The sequence below is a fragment of the Dipodomys spectabilis genome, unplaced genomic scaffold, assembly GCF_019054845.1.
Source record: "Dipodomys spectabilis isolate Male_0828 unplaced genomic scaffold, ASM1905484v1 ptg000127l, whole genome shotgun sequence".
Classification (NCBI taxonomy): domain Eukaryota; kingdom Metazoa; phylum Chordata; class Mammalia; order Rodentia; family Heteromyidae; genus Dipodomys; species Dipodomys spectabilis.
Window position 1 is genome coordinate 1606081 of NW_024870804.1, and position 22534 is coordinate 1628614.

The window sequence follows — 22534 nt, forward strand, 5'->3', positions numbered from 1 at the left end:
CAGTACAAATCACAGCTACATCTCAGAGTCTATTTGCCCAAAGACTCAGCAACACTATGAGTTGATCTGGACTCCTTCCCCAAGAAGAGAATTGCCTGATAAAATGATTTATAGGCAGAAAGAAGGGATATATCTCAGCGCCAGTTTTTCTGCTTCCTCCTGTGGTCTGTGATAACTATCTGATCGTGGTTTAACTCCTGCACCACATCTACCACACTCTATTCCTCAAATATGCCCTTTGCACCATCTGTTTCTTAGGCCTGGAATACTCTTCCCTACTCCTTTTCATGGTTGTTTCTGGATGTCAGATTAGAAGTGTCAGGAACTAAGTTTGAGTCCCAGTGAAAGGAAGAAAGAAATAAAGAAAAAAAGGAAGGAAGGAAGGAAGGAGAGAGAGAAAGAAAGGGGGAAAGAGGGAGGGAAGGAGGGAGAGAGAGAGCTAGAGAAAGAAAAAAAGAAAGAAAGAAAGAAGGGTCTGGAAAGGTGGCTCAGTGGTAGAGCCTTGCCTTGCATGCCTGAGGCCCTAGGTTCAATTCCCCAGCACCACATAAGCAAAAAAAGAAAAAGAAAAAGAAAGGAAGGAAGGAAGAAGGAAAGAAAGAAAGAAAGAAAGAAAGGAAGGAAGGGAGAGAAAAAGGAAAGGAAAGGAAAGATTTTATTTCAAATGCTGTATCCTGAGGGTTTTCCTGAATAACGTAACCAGAGTAGAATTACAAAGCCTTCTATCACATCACACTCTTGTTTTCTTCACAGCATTCTCATTACCTAAATGATCAGGTCCAATTGTTTGCTCCCTTAGATTTTGTTTTTCCCTCTAGAGTAGGGATCCATAAATTAGGGCCTAGAGGCTAAATCTGGCCTAATACTTGTTTTTGTAAATAAAGCTTTATTTGACCACAGCTGTGCATATATATATACATATATATTTATATATAATTCATATATATAATATACACACATATATATGTGTGTGTGTGTATATATATATATATATATATATATATATATATATATACACACAATGTTCAAGATTGCTTTTGTTATAACAGCAGAGTTGAGTACTTGCAGCGGAAACATCTAGGGTTCATAAATCCTAAATATTTGGTGATGCTTAATAAAAAAATATTTACCAACTCCTGCCCTAAACTATATGCTCTAAAAAAATAACGGCTTTGTCTGTTTTGTTGATCACTTTATCCCCAGGAACTAACTACACATCACTGAGTGCTTAGGAAAAAATTATTAAATAAATCAATTATTTATTCACTTATGAATAAACAAAGATGTTAGCCTCAGTTTTCTTCCTGTGTAAAATGAGGTTATTATGCTACACATATCTAGTTTAGTTTAAAAGATAAAATAAGCTGATACTTGGAAAAAGTGCTTCCTAAGATGTAAAAAAAAAAAAAATAGAGGCCAGGCACTGGTAGCTCACATCTGTAATTCTAGCTATTCAGGAGGCTGAGATCTGAGGATAGAGGTTCAAAGACATCATGGGCAGGAAAGTCTGTGAAATTCTTATGTCTAATTAACCACCAGAAAACTGGAAGTGGCTCGGTGGCTCAAAGTAATAGAGCACTAGCCTTGAGCAAAAAAAGCTTAGGGACAGTATCCCAGGCCCTGAGAGTTCAAGCCCCACACCACCACCAACAACAACAAAAAAGAAAAAGAAAAAAAAAGAAAAAGATTGATAGTGTTATGCTTCAAGGAGATGTCAAATAGGTTTTTCTTTCCTTTCTTTTTATTAGTTTTCTAACTCAGGGCCTGGGCACTGTCTCTGAGCTTTTGTTCTTGAGGATAGCTCTCTACCACTTGAGCCAAAGCTCCACTTTGAGTTTTCTGGTGATTAATTCGCAATTAATCAGAGATGAGAGTCTCATGGACATTTCTGCCTGGGCTGGCTTCAAACCATGATCCTCATAATTCAGGCTCTCTAGCAGCTAGGATTACAGGCATGAGCTACCAGCACCTGGTTACTTTTTTTTAAAAAAATCCTTGTGTCTTTTATAAACCTTAATTAAGTCAAATAACACTTCTATATTGTGTGTAACTCCTCTATAAAATAAAGGTAACGGGGCTGGGAAGGTGGCTCAGTGGTAGAGCGCTTGCCTTGCATGCTTAGGGCCCTGGGTTCGATTCCTCAGCACCACATAAGCAGAAAAAAAAGCCGGAAGTGGCGCTGTGGCTCAAGTGGTAGAGCGCTAGCCTTGAGCTGAAGAGCTGAGGGACAGCACCCAGGCCAAGAGTTCAGGCCCCACGACCAGACCCAAAAATAAATAAATAAATAAATAAAGGTAACTGGGAAGGTGGCTCAGTGGTAGAGTGCTTGCCTTGCACGCATGAGGCCCTGGGTTCAATTCCTCAGTATCACATAAGCAGAAAAAGCTGGAAGTGGCGCTGTGGCTCAAGTGGTACAGCATTAGCTTGAGCTGAAGAGCTGAGGGACAGTGCCCAGGCCCAGGGTTCAGGCTCAGCTGACAAAAACAAAAAAATAAAGGTAACAGTAGTATCTAGTGCATGGAGCTAGCAGAATCAAATATGATAGACCATGACAAATGCTCCACATGATGCTTAACAAAAAGTTATCACTTGGGTGTAGAAGCTTTACATCTGTGAAACTCTCAAGAGGCTGAGATTTGAGGATTATAGTTTGAAAACAGTCTGGGAGGAAAAGTCTGGGAGATTCTTATCTCTGCTTAATCAGCAAAAAGTCAGAAGTGGATGTATCTGCTCAAGCAGTAGAGAACTTGAATGAAAAAGCTAAGCAAGAGCACTTGAGTGAGCAAGGTAAGCAAGCACTGAGTTCAAGCCCCAGTACCAGCACACAAAAAATTACTCCATAATTACTAACTACTAAATTGGAATTACTATTATTATTAGCAAGTGATCCAACACTGAAGTGATTCCTAAGGTAGTGGCTTCCAGTCTATTGTAATATGCACAAATATCAATGAAATATGTTAACACATTCCCTTAACACATTTATTTACTTTAAAATGATATACCTGTGCTTTTACATATTATACAAATGCTCAAAAATATTAAAGGGTGAGTTTTTTCAAGTACATGTAAGTTGAAGTTTTCTGTTTTCTCCTTATCCCAGCTATTTTAGTCATTCTGTGAACAGCAAACACCCTAATTTAAGCAACTCCTACCCAAAATAATGCAGCAATGTTCAATTGAGTCTCTAAGACATTTTAAAAGTGTCCCAAAAGGAAAAGGGCTCTACAATTACATGAATTTCAATTGAAATCTGTATCTTTGGAGTGGTTTTCAAGATGGAGAAAATCTTCCTTTAAAGACTTTAGAATGACATAATTTCAAAGCAGCCACGGATCATATCTCATTGCTAAAAGCTTTTTCATTTTCTTTGTTTATTTGTGCTGGCCTTAGGACTAGAACTCAGTTCTAAGGTGCTATGTGCTAAGGTGCTATCCCTGAGACTTTTTGCTCTAGGCTAGCACTCTTGAGCCACAGCTCTACTTCTAGCTTTTACTTTGGGGGCTAATTGGAGAGTCTCATAAACTTTCCTTCCCTGGCTGGCTTTAAACCACAAATCTCAGCTGCCTGAGTAACTATCACAGGAGTAGGCCACTGGCACCTAGCTCAATGCTGTTTTTTTTTTTTTATTCTCAGATTAAAACAGACTTAGGAAAGAAAATTAAAGAAATTAAATGCATATCCTTTTGTAAAATTAATATTGAAAGTTACCTTGGCTACCTATTTGGTCTATAGGAAGATAAGCTTAAAAAATACTTAAGCTATGGGCTGGGAAGGTGGCTCAGTGCTAGAGTGCTTGCCTTGCATGCCTGAGGCCCTGGGTTCGATTCCTCAGCACCACATAAGCAAAAGAAAAAAGCCAGAGGTGGCGCTGTGGCTCAAGTGGTAAAGCGCTAGCCTAGAGCTGAAGAGCTGAGGGACAGCGCCCAGGCCCAGAGTTCAGGCCCCATGACCAGACCCCAAAAAAAAAAAAAAATACTTAAGCTACTAAACTTGGCACTAATTTTCAAAGTCCCTTCTAAGATATCTTAAAAATCGGTGGCTCACGCCTGTAATCCTAGCTATCCAGGAGGCTGCCATCTGAGGATTACTAGGCCCTGAGTTCAAACCCCACAACTGACACACACACACACACACACACACACACACACACACACACACACACACACACACACACACACACACACACACACACACACACACACACACACACACACGAAAACTTGGGACTTTTTTTTGCCGGGGTGAGGGTGGGGATTCTGGTACTGGGATTGAACTCACAGCCTCAGACGCTGACTTGGCTTTTTCACTCAAGACTGGTGGTCTCCACCACTTGAGCCTCTACTTCCAACATTTTGCTGGTTAATTGGAGATAATCAGATTGCCATAGACTTTTCTAACCTGTCTGGCTTCAAACCACCATCCTCAGATCTTAGCCTCCTGAGTAGGAGAATACAGAATAAAGGCATGAGCCACTAGCACCTGGCAAAGCTTCGAACTAGGTTCAGTTCTATTAACTATCTTGTGGTTACAAAAGGGTAAAAGTAGCAGAACAAAAGCAATAGCAAAGTGAAACTGATGCAGCATTTTCAGCTACCATTTTGGGGTCCATATTTTGCAGATCTGCTTCTGAAGAGCACAGCTGTGTGGAGACAGGAAGTCAAGAACCAATGGCCATTTATTTCACCAGTGGAACCACGGGCTCCCCTAAGATGGCTCAGCACTCACAGAGTAGCCTTGGTATTGGGTATGCCCTTTGCGGAAGGTAGGGAGAAAATGTTTGTTTTTAATAAACTTTCTCTTAAGCTAATCCTGCCTACCTGATACCTTTCCTTGAGTGGATATACCATCTATAAAACAGAACCCTTTAGGCCTTTGCTCCACCCTGGCTCAGTAAATACAGTGCCATCTATCCACCAGAACAAGCAAAAACTTATCATTCAACTTTGGTTCAATCCCATAATAGCATGTCTGACATTCTCTTCTCATTACAGAAAAAATAATAGTCTATCCAGAGGGACTTCCTAAAAGAAAGGCTATCTAAAACTGGGACATTGCTCTATTTTATTTTCCTCATATCACTTTATCAGTTCTTGAAATTACAATATTTTTAATATACTTAATTTACCTTATTGTATACTATTCCCTCCTGTCCCTCTACACTAAGAGATCTAGTCTATCTTGCTCACCGGAAGATATATGCCTAGTATAGCATAAATTGCTCAATAAAGACCTGTTTCTTCAATGGACAAACTGACAAAATTATGCCAAATTCAGTCTCGCATTCCACTCCCAAAACACATAGGATTCTAAAAACTCTAAGACAAGTGAGAAATAGAATCATACACATTTCTTTTTATCTTTATATATATATCAGTATATTTATATACATAGATAACTATAATATATAATTAAACATTACATATACATATGCAATTATAATATAAATGTGTAAATATATATTATCTATAAATATAGTGTATAATGTCTTATATGTTATAGTAAATCTTATCTATATCATAAATACCTAATATCACCAGGTGCTGATGGCTCACACCTGTAATCCTAGCTACTCAGGAGACTGAGATCTGAGGATCCAGGTTCAAAGCCAGTCTGGGCAGAAAGTCTGTGAAACTCCTATCTCCAATCAACCACCAGAAAACCAGACGTGGAGCTGTGGTAGAGCACTATCCTTGAGTAGGAAAAGCTCAGGGACAGTGCGCAGGCCCTGAGTTCCCACTCCACAACTGCCCAAAAACAAAACAAACAAAAAAAACCCAAAACCATAATATATAATATATTGTGTATAATCACAGATAAATAGATAATATTGTGTGCCATAATACAAATACATAGAATATACAAACATACATATATTACTACTATATATTATAATGCTCTATATTATATTGTAATATAATATAGTATGTTTAAATCTATAATAAATAGAATACATACTCATAATTTATTTTTGCTGTTTTGTTGCCTCTGTGTATCACTTAGGTACTGGTTAGACTTGAAGTCCTCAGATATCATGTGGAATATGTCTGATACAGGCTGGATCAAAGCTGCCATTGGTAGTGTATTTTCTTCCTGGCTTCGGGGTGCCTGTGTTTTTGTGCACCAGATGGTCCAGTTTGACACTAACACCTTCCTAGATGTACGTATTTACCTCTATTTACATAATCTCTAGAAGACCTCCTTTCTCTCACAAAAACCACATGGAAATGATGCTTCAGAATAGCCTCTAGAGATCTGGTTTCTGGATGTATTTAACAGAGTAGAAAGAGATCACCCACAAAATTGGTCAGTACAAAATATATATTTTGCTTCCCACTGTTCGGGATTTACTAATATCACTAAAATGTGGCTGCTTAGGAGCTTTGTTCTAAATCATAGAAGTCTTAAATTTTAGTAAACATTTTGTTTCTGATTCAGTAGGGGGGAAAAGATAATAGTTGATCTGTCTGAATTCCTTGTGGAAGAGACTGGTGGTGGAGGGGGTCATTGTATCTATTCTCTCTTTCCCTCCTCTCTAAACACTATACATCCCATTTTAATTTGCAGGCCCTAGTACTCTTCCAGAAACCAGGCATGAACTTACTTTTTAACCAGAAATAACTAGATTGAGATATTTGATAACTAACCTTTAGAAAAATGTGATTTCAGCCAGTTATTTCTTACCCATGAAAAATCAATTAAGCTTAACAAAATAGATTATTAATTATGCACCACACGCGTGAAAATAAAGCAATGTTCACTCTGTTAGTTTTCTAACTTGTCTGACAAGATGGCTTAAAGGTCTTTTTTTTTTTTTTTTTTTTTGGGTCCGGTTGTGGGGCCTGAACTCTGGGCCTGAGTGCTGTCCCTCAGCTCTTCAGCTCAAGGCTAGCGCTCTACCACTTGAGCCACAGCGCCACTTCCGGCTTTTTTCTTTTTGCTTATGTGGTGCTCGGGAATCGAACCCAGGGCCTCATGCTTTGCAAGGCAAGTGCTCTACCACTGAGCCACCTTCCCAGCCCAGGCTTAAGGGTCTTTTTTTCTCTTCTTTCCTCTCTCTTCTCTCTCTCTCTCTCTCTCTCTCTCTCTCTCTCTCTCTCTCTCTCTCTCTCTCTCCTTCTCTCTCTCTCTCTCTCTCTCTCTCTCTCTCTCTCTCTCTCTCTCTCTCTCTCTTTCTTTTGTCTTGGGCTTGAACTCAGCCTGAGCACTGTCCCTGAGCTTCTTTGTGCTCTACCACTTGAGCCACAGCTCCACTTCTGGCTTTTTCTGAGTAGTTTGTTGGAGATAAGAGTTTCATATACTTATCTGCTGTGGTTGGCTTCAAACCACTATTTCATAAATTTATCTGCCGTGGTTGGCTTCAAACCACTATCCTCAGGGCTCAGCCTCCTGAGTAGCCATTGGCACCCAGGAGCTTGATGAGCTTTAAGAGAAATGTAGAGTAACATTAGAACTACCGTCTCTATATTAGTTTTGTTTGTTTGGTTGGTTTTGGTTTTTTGTGGGGGTCCGGTCATGGGGCCTGAACTCTGGGCCTGGACGCTGTCCCTCAGCTCTTCAGCTCAAGGCTAGGCTCTACCACTTGAGCCACAGTGCCACTTCCAGATTTTTTTTTTCTGCTTATGTGATGCTGAGGAATAGAGCCCAGGGCCTCATGCACGCAAGGCAAGCACTCTACCAGTGAGCCACCTTCCCAGTCCTCTACATCAGTTCTACAGAGGCTTATGAAGATGAGTTTACTTTGCAGTTTAAAACCTTGTATTTGTTTAAAACAAGGTGTTTTGTGTATTCCTTGAGAATTGAACTCACCACTAAGCCACATCCCTCAGAGCTTTCTGTATTATTATCTTTAAATAGTTATACAAAAGGGTTTCAATTCAACATGTCAGATATGATACAATGCATCTTGATTAATGTTACCCCAACCATTATTCTCCCCATCTCTTCCAACCCCACTCATCCTTTCAAGTAACCTGGTTCCAGTTTCACATATGCACATGAAATATTATGACTGTATTCACCCACTCGTCCACTCTTCACTCACAGTCCATTCTTTCCTTTACCTCTACCTCTCCCACAACACGTTTCAGCTTCTTAGTGTGCATTTTGTTAAAGTTAGTTGTTTAAAGGAGTTATGCCAGTGGAATCCTCTTCTGAGTATAACATACTTCAGTCAATTTGTTTGGGCATCTATACATGTAATCCTGTATGCTTTTTTAAAAAAAATTTGTTTTAAGCTAATGTCTTGTGTGAGTTGCCCAAGCTGGACTTGAACTCATTAGGTAGCCCAGTCAGGCTTTTTATTCATAATCCTGCCTCCAGCTCTCAAGTAGCTGGTATAACAGATGTGCACCATACATCTGGCATGATTCAGTTTAGTTTACAAAGACAGTGTGTGTATTCTATGCATTTTGAGAACTCTATAGATTGAAGGACTAAATACATATGGTAGAAATGCTCATTTACAGATCAAAAATGATTCTTGATCTGTAGCAATCCAGATAGCCTATACATACATCTCCCAAATAATTAATTTTAACACAAAATGCTAATATATTAAGTGACACAATGGAACAGTGGAAGTTGTTAGAAAGAGGATCTTGGGCTGGGAAGGTGGCTCAGTGGTAGAGCACTTGCCTTGCATGCCTGAGGCCCTGGGTTCAATTCCTCAGCACCACATAAGCAAAAAGAAAAAAGCTGGAAGTTGCGCTATGGCTGAAAGTGGTAGAGTACTAGCCTTGAGCTGAAGAGCTGAGGGACAGCGCCCAGGCCCAGAGTTCAGGCCCCACGACTGGACCCCCCCAAAAAAAAGAAAAGAAAGAGGATCTCTAAATTATCTCCAGTTTGAAGATGCCTATGTCATTATTTGATTTAAGGAACTGGGGGCATAGTGTGCCTAACAATTTTTTTTTTTTTTGATTGGTCATGTGGCTTGAACTCTGGGCTTGGGTGCTGTCCCTCAGCTCTTCAGCTCAAGGTGAGTGCTCTACCACTTGAGCCACAGTGCCACTTTTGGTTTTCTGGTGGTTAATTGGAGATAAGAGTCTCACGGACTTCCCTGCTTGGGCTGGCTTTGAACCATGATCCTCAGATCTCAGCGTCCTGAGTAGCTAGGATTGCAGGCCTGAGCCATCTGCACCTGGCTTTAGTTTTCTTATTTCTAGCAGTTTCCATGAGGTAGAGCAACACTCATAGTAGATAATAAGAGTTGTGCCCTTTAACAGACCTCTTCTGACATGTCTGTCATTTTCCATCATCCAGACGCTTACCACTTACCCCATCACAACCTTGTGCTGTGCTCCTACCGTGTACCGGATGCTTGTGCAGAAAGACCTTAAAAGGTATGTGAACACAATATTCCACCTGAGCCACAAATAGAGGCCATCACCTGGAACTCCTGTTGTCAGCACAGGACCGCTCAAGGTTTCTCAGTCTCCCCACTACTGACATTCTGGACCAAATACTTCTGTGTCCTGGGGGGCATCCTAGGTAAAAGAGGGTGAGCAGCACACTGACTAGATGCATTGCATCTCCCTTCATCCAGCTTAGGACAAACTGCAACTAGCTGTTGACTAAAGCCCTGTAACAATAAAAAGCATATCCCAATTTAAAACATCCTCTAAAGCTAGATGCTGATGGCTCAGGCCTGTAATCCTAGCTGCTCATGAGGCTGAGATCTGAGGATCATGGTCTGAAGCCAGCCTAGGTACACAAATCCAAGAGATACTTACTTCCAGTTAACCAAAAAAGAAGCCAGAAGCGGAGGTGTTGCCCAAGGGGTACAACACCAGCCTTGAACAAAACAGAAAAGGGTGCAAGGTCACTCAGTTCAAGCCCCAGGACTGGCACAAAATAAAATAGACTATTTTCTAGGAAAATGTAGATATCTTCCCATTTACCAGAGTCCTGTAATCTCAGGACTCTCATTAAAAATTTTTCTCAGGGCTGGGAAGGTGGCTCAGTGGTAGAGCACTTGCCTTGCATGCTTGAGGCCCTGGGTTCAATTCCTCAGCACCACATAAACAAAAAGAAAAAAGCCGGAAGTGGCGCTGTGGCTCAAGTGGTAGAGTGCTAGCCTTGAACTGAAGAGCAGCATCCAGGCCCAGAGTTCAGGCCCTACAACCGGACCCCCCCCCCCCAAAAAAAAAAATTCTCATTTTGTATGAGTGTGTGTGTGTGTGTGTGTGTGTGTGTGTGTGTGTGTGTGTGTGTGCCCAAGTCCTAGGTACTATCCCTGAGGGTTTTTTTGCTCAAGGCTACCATCTACCACCTGAGCCACAGCTCTACTCCCAGATTTTTGGTGGTTAATTGGAGATAAAAGTCTCATAGACTTTCCTGCCCCATCTGACTTTGAACCATGACCCTCAGATCTCAGCCTCCTGAATAGCTAAAATTACAAGTATGAGCCATCAGCCCTTAGCTGGTACCACTTTTGGAAACACTCATTTAGAATCAGTCTCCTCAAATAAAACAAAAAATAAACCTATTTATACTGCCTTGGACATAAATTAATATAGCCTTATGATTTTTTTTTGTCTGTCATAGGGCTTGAACTCTGGGCCTGGATGTTGTCCCTGAGCTCTTCAGCTCAAGTCTAGCATTCTACCACTTGAGCCACAGTGCCACTTCTGTTTTTCTGATGGTTAATTGGAGATAAGAGTCTCACAGACTTTCCTTGCCCAGGCTGGCTCTGAATTGTAATTGATCCTCTGATCTCAGCCTCCTGAGTAGCTACGATTACCCTTATGATTTGAAAGTTATATTCAGTTTAACCAAATTAACTACCCATTCAGGAGAGTTTCAGTGTACATTCATAGAACAAATTAAAATTCCATAAATGAGAAGAGAAAGGAAGAAAGAACCAATAAGAGATTTGCAAAGTTGTTCATCTTCCATTCCTACCGGTGTTTAAGATGCCCAGGAAGTATGATAAAATAGAATAAAGCACCTATGTGAATCTCCCCTTTTCCTGGTCAGTGCCAATTCCTCAAAGCCCTCAAGATATATATAGATATAGATACAGATATATCTATATATAGATATAGATATATAGATAGATAGATAGATAGATAGATAGATAGATAGATATTGTTTGCATTTCAAGGATAACTCAAAAGCTATTTTTAAGGATTATGGAAAATACACACAATTTGTGTCCAAGCCACATCTTTCTTCCCATTTGGGACTTGTTCATATGAAAGTTTGGCTGTTCCAGGCTTTCTTACTCAAGCCCACTAGTTAAAACCTAAGCTTCGAATACAAATAGACAGCACTTTGCTACTTCTAATCATGTGACCTTGTACACTCCAGATGACCTCCATAAACTCCATCCATAAATAGATTGAGTCACTCCATAGGATTGTGACAGAAATTTGGTGTAAAAGACATACTAGTGAGATCAGCCTGACAAGTGTTAAATGCACAGTAGAAAACATAGAACTCAGTACTTTATTATCTGTAAAGGCTTTAGCAAGTTCTTTAACTTCCCCAGGCCTCAAATTCCTCATCTGTAATATAGAAGTTGTGCAGAAGGCTGAGATCTGAGGATCATGGTTCAAAGCCAGCCAGGGCAGAAAAGTCTGTAAAACTGTTATTCTACAAATAACCACCAAAAACTCCATAAGGGGAACTGTGACTCAAGTGCCTTGAGCAAAAAGCTCAGAGACAGATCTTAGACTCTGAGTTCAAGCTCCAGACCAACACACATGCACAGACACACATATACATAGGGGTAGTGAGAATCCTAAGAGTGTTCAAAAAGTCCTTACTGCAAGACAACTATCCAATTAATGTGGGCTGTTAACTCATTTATCTTATGAGCACTTAATATCATCATTAAAATTTCTCTCTACTTTTATCCCATTGATAACTAAATTCACCTCTTCCTTCCAAAATGTAAGCTTGTTCAGAAAACATTTATTCATCACTAATGTGATGAATGTCACTTCACATGACTAGAACAACGCCCAGAATATAAGAGGGATTCAAGAAATATTTGTGGAGGGCTGGAGAAGGTGGCTCAGTGGTAGGGCGCTTGTCTTGCATGCCTGAGGCCCTCGGTTCAATTCCTCAGCACCACATAAGCAAAAAGAAAAAAGCGGGAAGTGGCACTGTGGCTCAAGTGGTAGAGCGCTAGCCTTGAGCTGAAGAGCTGAGGGACAGTGCCCAGACCCCCCCCCCCCAAAAAAAAAAAGAAAAGAAATATTTGTGGAATGAACTTTCCTAAGACTTGGTCTTAGCTGTTTTGGTTGTTGCTTGAATATCTGAATTATCTTACAGTGAGAGATAATCAGATTTTCCCCCAAAGACTAAGTACAACTCTGTCTCTCCAGATATAAATTCAAGAAGCTGCAGCACTGCTTAACAGGAGGAGAACCACTCAACCCCGAGGTGCTAGAACAGTGGAAGATGCAAACTGGACTGGAGTTGTATGAAGGCTATGGACAGACAGAAGTGGTATATTTAAAGGGCAAAGCTTAAGTTTAGAATAGCTGTCCTTCAGAAGTTAGGGGAAGCCAGGTATTGGTGGCTCACACTTGTAATCCCAGTTACTCAAAAGGCTGAGATCTGAGGGCTGAGATTCAAAGCCAGGCCACCCAGGTAAGCCTGTGAGACTTTTATCTCAAGTTAATCATCAAAAAAGTTGGTAGTGGAGGTATAGAAAAAGCTAAGGAATAGTGTGAGGCCCTTAGTTCAATCCCCATTACTGGCAGAAAGGAAGGAGGGAGGGAAAGAAAGAGGAAGGGAGTGAGGGAAGAAGGAAGGAAGGGAGGGAGGGAGGGAGGAAGGAAGGAAGGAAGGAAGGAAGGAAGGAAGGAAGGAAGGAAGGAAGAAAAAGAAAAAGAAAGTGCTAGGCACCAGTGGCTCACATTTATAATCCTAGCTACTCAAGAGGCTGAGATCTGAGAATCTCAGTTCTCTCTGAGCAGGAAAGTCTATGAGACTCTTATCTCTAACTAACCAGCAAAAGAACCAGAAGTAGAGCTGTGGTTCAAGTGGTAGAGTGCCATCCTTGACCAAAACAGCTAAGGAACAAAACCCAGGCATTGAGTTCAAGGCCCAAAGCCAGCATTTAAAAAAGTCAAGGGAGATCAATTCCAGAAGATACCAAAATTCTCAGATGCTCAGCTCCCTTATGGCATAGAACTTTCGTATAACCCTCAGACCTCCTGGATACATTACTGTATCCAGCACATATTATTTGCATAATGTGAGAGGTTTCACTGTGATATTTTACCCCTTTTATTACTTTTTCTTATCCCCTGCCCCTATAACTGTTTTTAAAAAAAGAAAAGTGAAATGCTTCCTGAATTTTCATGTCATCTTTAAGACTGATGCTAATCTTTCTGTATCATTCTAATTTTCATGTATGTGCTACAGAAGCATATACACTTCAAATCATCTCTAGATTTCTTAGAGTGCCTAACAGTATCAATGCTGTTTAGTTGCTATGCTGTTGGGGTTTTTTTTGTTTTTTTTTTTTTGGGGGGTCCGGTCGTGGGGCCTGAGCTCTGGGCCTGAGTGCTGTCCCTCAGATCTTCAGCTCAAGGCTAGCGCTCTACCACTTGAGCCATAGTGCCACTTCTGGCTTTTTTCTTTTTGCTTATGTGGTGCTGAGGAATTGAACCCAGGGTCTCAAGCATGCAAGGCAAGCGCTCTACCACTGAGCCACCTTCCCAGCCCTATGCTGTTGTTTAAAAAATAATGGCATATAATTCCAGAACACATTGAATACACACTCATTTTTCCCCTGAATATTTCTAATTTAGGGTTGGTTGAGTCCAAGGGTGTAGAACCCATACACATAGAGAGATGACTGTATCTGGGGCCCCATCAGCCCCCCGAGACTGATAACAGAACCCCTGAAGTGCCCATTCATACTCAAAATTTTTATAGAATTTCCCAGATATACCTTGCTTTCTTAGTAATTACCAAGACATGTAAATAGCCCAATCAGGTTTAGCAGAAGCAGAATTTTGTGGTTACTCAGTATGACTGCCTCTTCCCTTCACAAGAAAAATCTCAAAGGTGTGTTAGGGGTTGGTGAGATTCAGAACTGAGCGGTTCATCTTTCCACTATACTAAAAAAGGACCTCTGGCAGCCTCTGTGGGGACTTTATTCTAAAGTGTACATAAAAAGAGTCTAAAAGGAGTAGTTTTCAAACTGTGATCCTCAACCCAGCAGCATTGGCATCACCTGGGAATTTAGTAGAAGTGTAAATTCTCAAATCTCCCAACAAATTCCTTGGATCGGAATAAGTCATTCTAATGCACACGAAGTTTATGGACTACTAATCCATAAAATAATATGCTTCAGAAGATGATCTTTCATATTGAGAATATGTAAAAAAAGCTGAATCTAAAGTTTCATGGTCAAGATATAAGCAAGCCACAGAAAATGAATTTCTGAGTTGGGGGTATAGCTCATAGCTCAGTCAGTGGTAGAGTACATACCTCGCATACATAAGGCCCTGAGTTCAATCCCTAGCACTGAAAAAGAGAAAGAAAATGAATTTCCGCATACTTATGTAAAACATGTCCTCTCTACAGGGAATAATTTGTGCCAATCAGAAAGGACAAGAAATTAAGCCAGGCTCCATGGGGAAAGGAGTATTACCCTATGATGTCCAGGTCGGTTGAGAAAACACCTAACTGGTTCAACAAAGAATGTTTCAAATGTTTTAATGTTTTTTTATTCAATTCGTTTTCTCTTTCTGAAAAAAATGTAAGAACATAAATTATTTCTTTCATTTTAGATTATAGATGAAAATGGCAATATTTTACCATCTGGCACAGAAGGGGAAATTGCCCTCAGACTAAAGTCCACACGGCCCTTCTGTTTCTTCTCTGAATATGTGGTATGAAAAATGTAGAAAGGGCTAGTAACACTTCAATACAGATATAGATTCAAGGTTCATATCCACCATGTCTTGCTTTATAACAAATGAACGAAGGACAAATCCCACATCATTTTTATCAGCTGCAAAATCAGGAGAATATCATCTCTCTTGAGAGTAAAGATTACATTCTACAAATAAGAATTTATGTAATGGTTGTCCTGCAAAAGGGAAAGTGGACCAGTTGGGGAGGAGGAGAATACAGGGTCCATAAAGGAGGAAAAGAGGCTTAATTTTTATTACATTCTTCTAGACCTTTATAGGTTATGTTTAAAAAAAACTATCTTTAAAAGACAATTTCTTGTCAAGTCCTGCTGGCTCACACCTGTAATCCTAGCTACTCAGGAGGCTGAGAGCTGAGGATCATGGTTTGAATCCAGCCCTGGCAGGAAAGCCTGTGAGACTCTTATCTCCAAGGAACTACCAAGAAAAGCCAGAAGTGGAGAGGTAGCTCAAGTAAAAGAGCCCTAACCTTGAGCAAAAGAGCTCAAGGACAGTGCCCAGACCCTGAGTTCAAACCCCAGGACCGGCATACTCACACCAAAGAAAGATAATTTCTATTTAAAGCAGGAGGAATAATATGCTAGTCACTTAATGGGTGTCCCACACGGATCTCTAGTCTGTTCAAATGAATCCTCAAATGTCATCTTTGATTCCTAGGATAATCCAGAAAAAACTGCTGCCACCATGAGAGGAGATTTCTATGTCACTGGAGACCGAGGAGTGATGGACAGTGATGGCTATTTTTGGTTTGTTGGAAGAGCTGATGATGTCATTATATCCTCTGGGTTTGTACATTCTACCACTCTTAGAAAGAAAGAGCAGGTTTCAGAACAGGTGATCTCCTACCTGGGGATTGTGATGATCACAAACTCCTTTTCCTCTGCAGGTACCGCATCGGACCCTTTGAAGTGGAGAGTGCGTTGATTGAGCACCCAGCAGTTGTGGAATCAGCTGTTGTCAGTAGTCCAGATCCAATCCGAGGAGAGGTACAATGAATATTTTTAACTAAAGCAGCAATTTCACAGTTTCAAGTTGTGTCCTCATTTTACTACAGCAAAAATTAAGGCACACATGTAACACAAATGTATCCCAGGAAATCAACACAAGAAGATGAGAATTGTTTTGGTTGGATAGCAAGTAACAGAACTCAACTCAAACTGACTTGTTATAAAATAATTTTGGGCCAGGCGCCAGTGGCTCACGCCTGTAATCGTAGCTACTCAGGAGGCTGAGATCTGAGGATCGCAGTTCAAAGCCAGCCTGGGCAGGAAAGACCATGAGACTCCTATCTCCAATAAACCACTAGAAAACCGGAAGTGGTGCTGTAGCTCAAGTGGTAGGGTTCTTGCCTTGAGCTGAAGAGCTGAGGGACAGCGCCCAGGCCCAGAGTTCAAGCCCCATGACCGACAAAATAAATAAATAAAATAATTTTGGGAAGCTCATGTAAGTGAGCTGTACTCAGCAATTGCTGCATTAAGTATTTATGTGAAGTTGACGTTCTTCACATCTGGCTCTGCTGTGTTGCCTTCACCTCAGCAAGTTCTAATTTACTGTTTTTATTTGAAAATGCTAAAAACAGAGGGATTACGGTTACATAAATCAAGCTTTAATTTGTTGTTATACAGCTTAACCCCTCTCCTTCCTTCTAAGGAAGGAGAAAGCTTTCTTTTCAACTGTTTCAAATAACTCTCAAGATTTTGTTTGCCTGTTTTAGACCACACCCCTAGCCAGTATGATCTGAACACCAGGGACTCATGCCTGTAATCCTAGCTACTCAGGAGGCTGAGATATGAGGATCGTGGTCCTTTCCCCAGGAGGAAAGTCTATGAGGCTCTTATTACCAATTAACCAAAAAAGCTGGAAATGGAGCTATAGCTAAAGTGGTAGAATGCTTGCCTTGAGCACAAAGGTCAGGGACAGCACCCTGCACCTAGACAGATCTGGGTCATAGGCCTGTCATTGGCAGTAAGGGTCCGTGTCAAGACCACCAGAGACAGTATAATACTCCACAGTATTCCTTTTAAAAGAGAGAGAGAACAATGCCTGCATTAAATTTCACTATCTGCATAATTGTCATGGAGCTCTGAATACATTTTCTCACAGAAGATTGTCCTCAAATATCTTAACAGCCTGTTTAAACCTAATGACAGGGATGACACACATAGCCTTTGGTTAGGAAGCTCTAGGGTATGGAAAGGAGGAAAATGTCCCTTTCCTCATGGAAGTTTTCCTGAAGACTCAGCAAGTGGAAACAATTTAAAAGCAGCACTCAAGTGGAAGTGACCTTTGAGCTTCCTCTGAACACTGTACAGGATTTCCTCTTTGGTACGTGGAGTTTTGGTTTGTTATTTTTGTTTTGTTTTTCTCTATGTTGGTTCTGGGGCTTGAATTCAGGGCCTGGGTATTGTCTCTGATTGTCTCTGCTCAAGGCTAGCACTGTACTCAATTGAACCACAGCTCTGCTTCCAGCTTTTTTGGTGTTTACTGGAGATAGGAGTCCCAGGGACTTTCCTGCCACAGCTGGCTTCAACCATAATCCTCAGATCTCAGCCAGCTGCATAGCTAGGATTACAGTGATGGTGCACTTCTCTTTGAATTGTTAAGGGTGTGACATATAAATATAACTTAGCCCCCTTCACATTCACAGCCCATTTATGTCCATCTCAAAACCTTACTTTATAATTGTACTCAGCTGTGTTCAGAGGCAATCTCTGCTATTTGCTATCATCAGGCCTGTGTGTATGTGCTATTAAGTCAGTGTCTATATTCTGCAATAGTTCTGAGCCCTTCATGTGTCTGAAAAACAAATGGCAATACTAATTGACTTTTCTGTTCAGGTGGTGAAAGCTTTTATTGTCTTATCTGCACCCTTCAAATCATCTAACCCTGAACAGTTAATTCTTGAGCTTCAGGATCATGTGAAAAAATCAACTGCACCTTACAAATATCCAAGAAAGGCAAGTATAAGTTTGCCTTACCAGGGGCTGGGAAGGTGGCTCAGTGGTAGAGTGCTTGCCTTGCATGCATGAGGCCCTGGGTTCGATTCCTCAGCATCACATAAGCAAAAAGAAAAATCCGGAAGTGGTGCTGTGGCTGAAGTGGTAGAGCGCTAGCCTTGAGCTGAAGAGTTGAGGGACAGCGCCCAGGCCCAGAGTTCAGGACCCACGACCGGACCCAAAAAAAAAAAAAAAAAAGTTTGCCTTACCAAATCAAAGTATAACCCAGAAGATAGACTTTTGTTGGATTTTAACTTTACAACAGCTCATTGTGTAATAGAAATTAACTTTTCAGCTTATGTAGCCAAGAATTTCGACTTAAAATGTTTTGCTGCACAACTACTAAAAGACAATAATAAAATAAAATGCTTTGTATTAGGGCACTACAAATGCTTGATAAACTAGGAATTTTATGAACTCTAAACTACTAACACTAAGACTTTTGTTTTATCAGTTGTAGAGCTTGACCTCAGGGCTTGGGCACTGTCCCTGAGCTCTTTTGCTCGTCTAGTAATCTACCCTCTTTGAGCCACAGCTCTACTTCCAGTGTTCTGATGGTTAATTGGAAATAAGAGTCTCATGGACTTTCCTAGCCAGGCTGGCTTTGAACCTCGAATCTCATATCTCAGCCTCCTAAGTAGCTAGGATTATAGGTATGAGCCACCAGCACCCAGCCTAACACTAAGTATCTTTATAAGACTAATTAGGAATTTGGGAATGGTGATAAAAAAAATATACAATAAATTTATTTTTAGGATTGGCACTGGATCCATCTATCCAGTAGTCTTACTCTAATGCCCCTATACATTTAAAGGGCCCTCATTTAAATATCAGGTGGCCTAGATTAAGACTCTAAAGGATAGGATCCAAAGACCTATGAATTTCTTCCTGAAATTTCCTTTGAAAGAAGACTTTAGGCCAGGCACGGGTGGTTCATACCTGTAATCCTAGCTACTCAGGAGGCTGGGATCTGAGGATTGTGGCTCAAAGCCAGCCAGGGCAGGAAAGCCTGTGAGACTCTTTATCTCCAGTTAACCACCAGAAAACCAGAAATGGCAGTGCGGCTCAAGTGGTAGAGCACTAGCCTTGAGCTGAAGAGCTGAGGGACAGTGCCCAGGCCCAGAGTTCAAGCCCCATGACTGACCCCCCCCCCCCAAAAAAAAAAAAGACTTTAGGAAAATTCTATATCAAGACAGAGAAATGGTACTGCAGTTTCTTCTACTCTGGAGCCCTACTGGTTGACGGTTGACTGATCTTCCAGTTTCCTTTCAGTTGCCATCATTTCAACCAAATGGCAGTTAATTTTGTGTGTGTGTGTGTGTGTGTGTGTGTGTGTGTGTGTGTGTGTGTGTGTGTTTGTGTGTGAGTCCTGGGGCTTGAACTCAGGGCCTGGGGGCTGTCCTTGAGCTGTTTTGCTCAAGGATCACTCTACCACTTGAGCCACAGCTCCACTTCCAGCTTTTCGGTACTTAACTGTAGATAATTGGTAGATAATTGGTGATCCTCAGATCTCAGCCACGTGTACCCAGTGATAATTTATTTTTTAACATATGAACCATTTTAACCATATCTCCATTAAACTGAATGAGTAACATTTAGATTTTTCAGAAAATAAGTTTGAATGCATTGTAAACACATATACTCATTTAGAGAAAAGGAAAAATAGACATGATTTTATGATCAACTCAGGGTACAAGAAAGCTGTATACACTCCAAATTATCTTTAAAATCTTCTCAGAGCCTTCAATGGTCTGGGTGCCATTGGCTCATGACTCTAATCCTAGCTATTCCAGACACTGTTATTGGAGAATCATGGTTCTATCCAGCCCGATAGGAAAGTCCATGAGAATCTTATTTCCAAAACCAGCAAAAACTGTAAGTACAGGGCTGGCACCAGGGATAAAGCACCAGCCTTGAGCTAAGGAATAGCACCTAGGCCCTGAGTTCAAGACCTAGTAACACACACACACACACACACACACACACACACACACACACACACACACACACACACACACACACACACACACACACACACACACACACACACACACACACACACACACACACACACACACCTCTCCAATGCCAGGAACTTCTTGCCTTGAGCTAAGGAATAGCAGCTAGGCCCTGAGTTCAAGACCTAGTAACACACACACACACACCTCTCCAATGCCAGGAACTTCTTGACATTTTAAGTTTAACCTCTATTTCTCTGGAGCAGAAGAGGCCTAGGGAGAAAGCCAAGGGATTATTCTCTGCTCATTTAGCAAAGCACGAGTTTGCACTAAAAATCATTATGATGACTGGCTCACACCTGTAATCCTGGCCCCCTCAGGAGGCTGGGGTCTGGACAATCTCTGTTGTAAGCCATCCTGGGCTGAAAAGTCTACATGAACTCCAAAATCACAATAGAACAGAGAGGTGTGACTCAAGTGGTAAGAGTGCAAGATCACCCAGAAAACTGAGTGAGACTAAGACCTTGAGTCCAAACCCCAGTAACACACACACACACACACACACACACACACACACACACACAGCATAATGGAATGTCATGTACTATTGTCCTTCCTATATGAACATAACAGTTTCTGGTGCTCACAACATTGAGAGTTGGAATAAATCAAAGTGGAATCTAAGGTTTCATATGTTCTTCTGTTAATTAGGTGGAATTTGTTAAAGAACTTCCAAAGACAATCACCGGGAAAATCAAACGCAACGTGTTACGAGAACAAGAATGGGGTCGAGCATAGTTTAATAAGAGCACTGATGCTTGCCTTCCTTCAGTACTTGCTCTAGGATATTTCTGAAGATTTAGTAACTACTCTCCTAAAAATGTAAGATTTTTCCTGGATGAAAACTGAGTTGTTCTGTACTTAACTAAAAAGAATTTAATCATACTTGGAGATTACTGTTATGACCAAACTGACAAAGCAAGGACTTAAAATAACAGAAGTCAAATGATTACTTAAAAGGGGACAGTGTTCAATGGATCTGTTTATCTTGCCCTGATTAATCTGTAATAAAGACAAAACTATGAAAAATGTTCAATACAGAATTTTTTCAGCTTAACAACTTCAATGCTTTAGGTGAATAAAAAAATGTTAAGATGAAAAGCACAAATAATTCAAAGGCCAGTAGATGATTTTTTTTTTCTGTGTGTGCCTGCCCTGGGGCTTGAACTCAGGGCCTGGGTGCTGCCCCCTGAGCTTTTTTCATTCAAGGCTTACTAGTCTATCACTTGAACCACAGCTCTACTTTCAGCTTTTTGGTCATTTATTAGTGGGAGATTAAGTCTCAGAATTTCCAACTGGCTTTGAACTGTGTTCATCAGATCTGTCTTCGTTTATAGGTAGATAGATAGCTTGTATTATTGTAAAGATACTGTACAGAGGGGTTACAGTTACATAAGTAATGAGAACATTTCCTACGGAGCATTATTACCTCCTTTGTTTTTCCCCTACCATCCCTTCCCTCCCCATCTCCCCTAATACCACCCCCACCCCCACCCCCACGCCCAAAAGTTGTAAGGTTCGTTTTCCAGTGTCTTGTACATCTCATTGTTACAATGGGTCTTCTGAGTAACTAGGATTACAGGCATGAGCTACCAGTGCCTGCTGCTGTGTGTGTCAGCACTGGGGCTTGAACTCAGGGTCTCTTGTTCTCCTTGGCTTTTTTGCTCAAGGTTACCACTCTACCACTTAAGCCACACTTCTACTTCTGGCTTTTTGCTGGTTAACTAGAGATAAGAATCTCTCAGGGGCTGGGAAGGTGGCTTAGTGGTAGAGTACTTGCCTTGCATGCATGAGGCCCTGGGTTCAATTTCTCAGCACCACATAAGCAAAAAGAAAAAAAGCCGGAAGTGGCACTGTGGCTCAAGTGGTAGAGCACTAGCCTTGAGCTGAAAGCTGAGGGACAGTGTCCAGGCCCAGAGTTCAAGCCCCACGACCGGACCCAAAAAAAAAAAAAAAATATATATATATATATATATGTATATATACATATATCAGCAACTATGAAAACACATGTTTGGCTGTACCCAAAGCAAAATACAAGTAAAAATAACATTTGAACATTTGAACATGGTTATTTTTTAACTTATACCAAAAAGATGTTTTAAAATACCAAGTTTAACTCTTACTCTATAGAGCAAAATAAATTCAGAAATCCACAACACTGGAGTTCTTTTTCTTTTTAATTGACAATTTTTTAAAAATTAAAATTAAAGCAAATGATTGTTACAAACAAATGGAAAGTTAAAAAAAAAAGCAATCAGTTCTCAAGTCTTATCAAATACAAAAGGCAATAAACAGCCAACTATAAAATTAAAATTTGTAGCACTTGAGAGGCAGAGATGGCAGGCTCCTGGTTGAGAACAGCCCAGACCAAAAAAGTTAGATTTTTATTTCAAAGAACTAGCCAGGAATGTATTGTTCACACCTGTCACCCTAGCTAAACTGGAATCAGGTAGGAAGATATGTGTCTGTGTCCAGCCCAGTCAAAAAGTGGGAGACTCTATCTGAAAAATAACTAAATCAAAAGGGTCTGGAGGTGACTCAAGAGGAAGAGCATCTGTATAGCAAGCATATATAGTTTCAAGTTCAATCTCCAGTATTGCCAAAAAATAAGAAAAAT

General features: G+C 40.7%; 1 protein-coding gene and 1 pseudogene across 6 annotated transcripts in view; one reads left to right on the forward strand and one right to left on the reverse strand.

The window, feature by feature from the left end:
* LOC122116190 (acyl-coenzyme A synthetase ACSM4, mitochondrial) overlaps positions 1–20996 on the forward strand; it is a 49998-nt gene extending 29002 nt beyond the window's left edge. For 4 of the 6 annotated variants that reach the window (XM_042689846.1, XM_042689848.1, XM_042689850.1 and 1 more), the window contains 10 exons: positions 4622–4765; positions 6004–6160; positions 9262–9341; positions 12333–12456; positions 14551–14631; positions 14757–14858; positions 15558–15685; positions 15787–15886; positions 17738–17857; positions 20566–20996. In XM_042689846.1, coding sequence (XP_042545780.1) covers positions 4622–4765; positions 6004–6160; positions 9262–9341; positions 12333–12456; positions 14551–14631; positions 14757–14858; positions 15558–15685; positions 15787–15886; positions 17738–17857; positions 20566–20652 — 1123 coding nt within the window. In that variant the 3' untranslated portion in view covers positions 20653–20996. Of the gene's footprint in view, positions 1–4621; positions 4766–6003; positions 6161–9261; positions 9342–12332; positions 12457–14550; positions 14632–14756; positions 14859–15557; positions 15686–15786; positions 15887–17050; positions 17226–17737; positions 17858–20565 lie in introns of those variants that run through there. The other 2 variants (XR_006148907.1, XM_042689849.1) reach the window with 2 other exon arrangements.
* Positions 13289–13386, reverse strand: LOC122116206 (annotated as a pseudogene).
* Positions 20997–22534: the final 1538 nt, after the last annotated feature.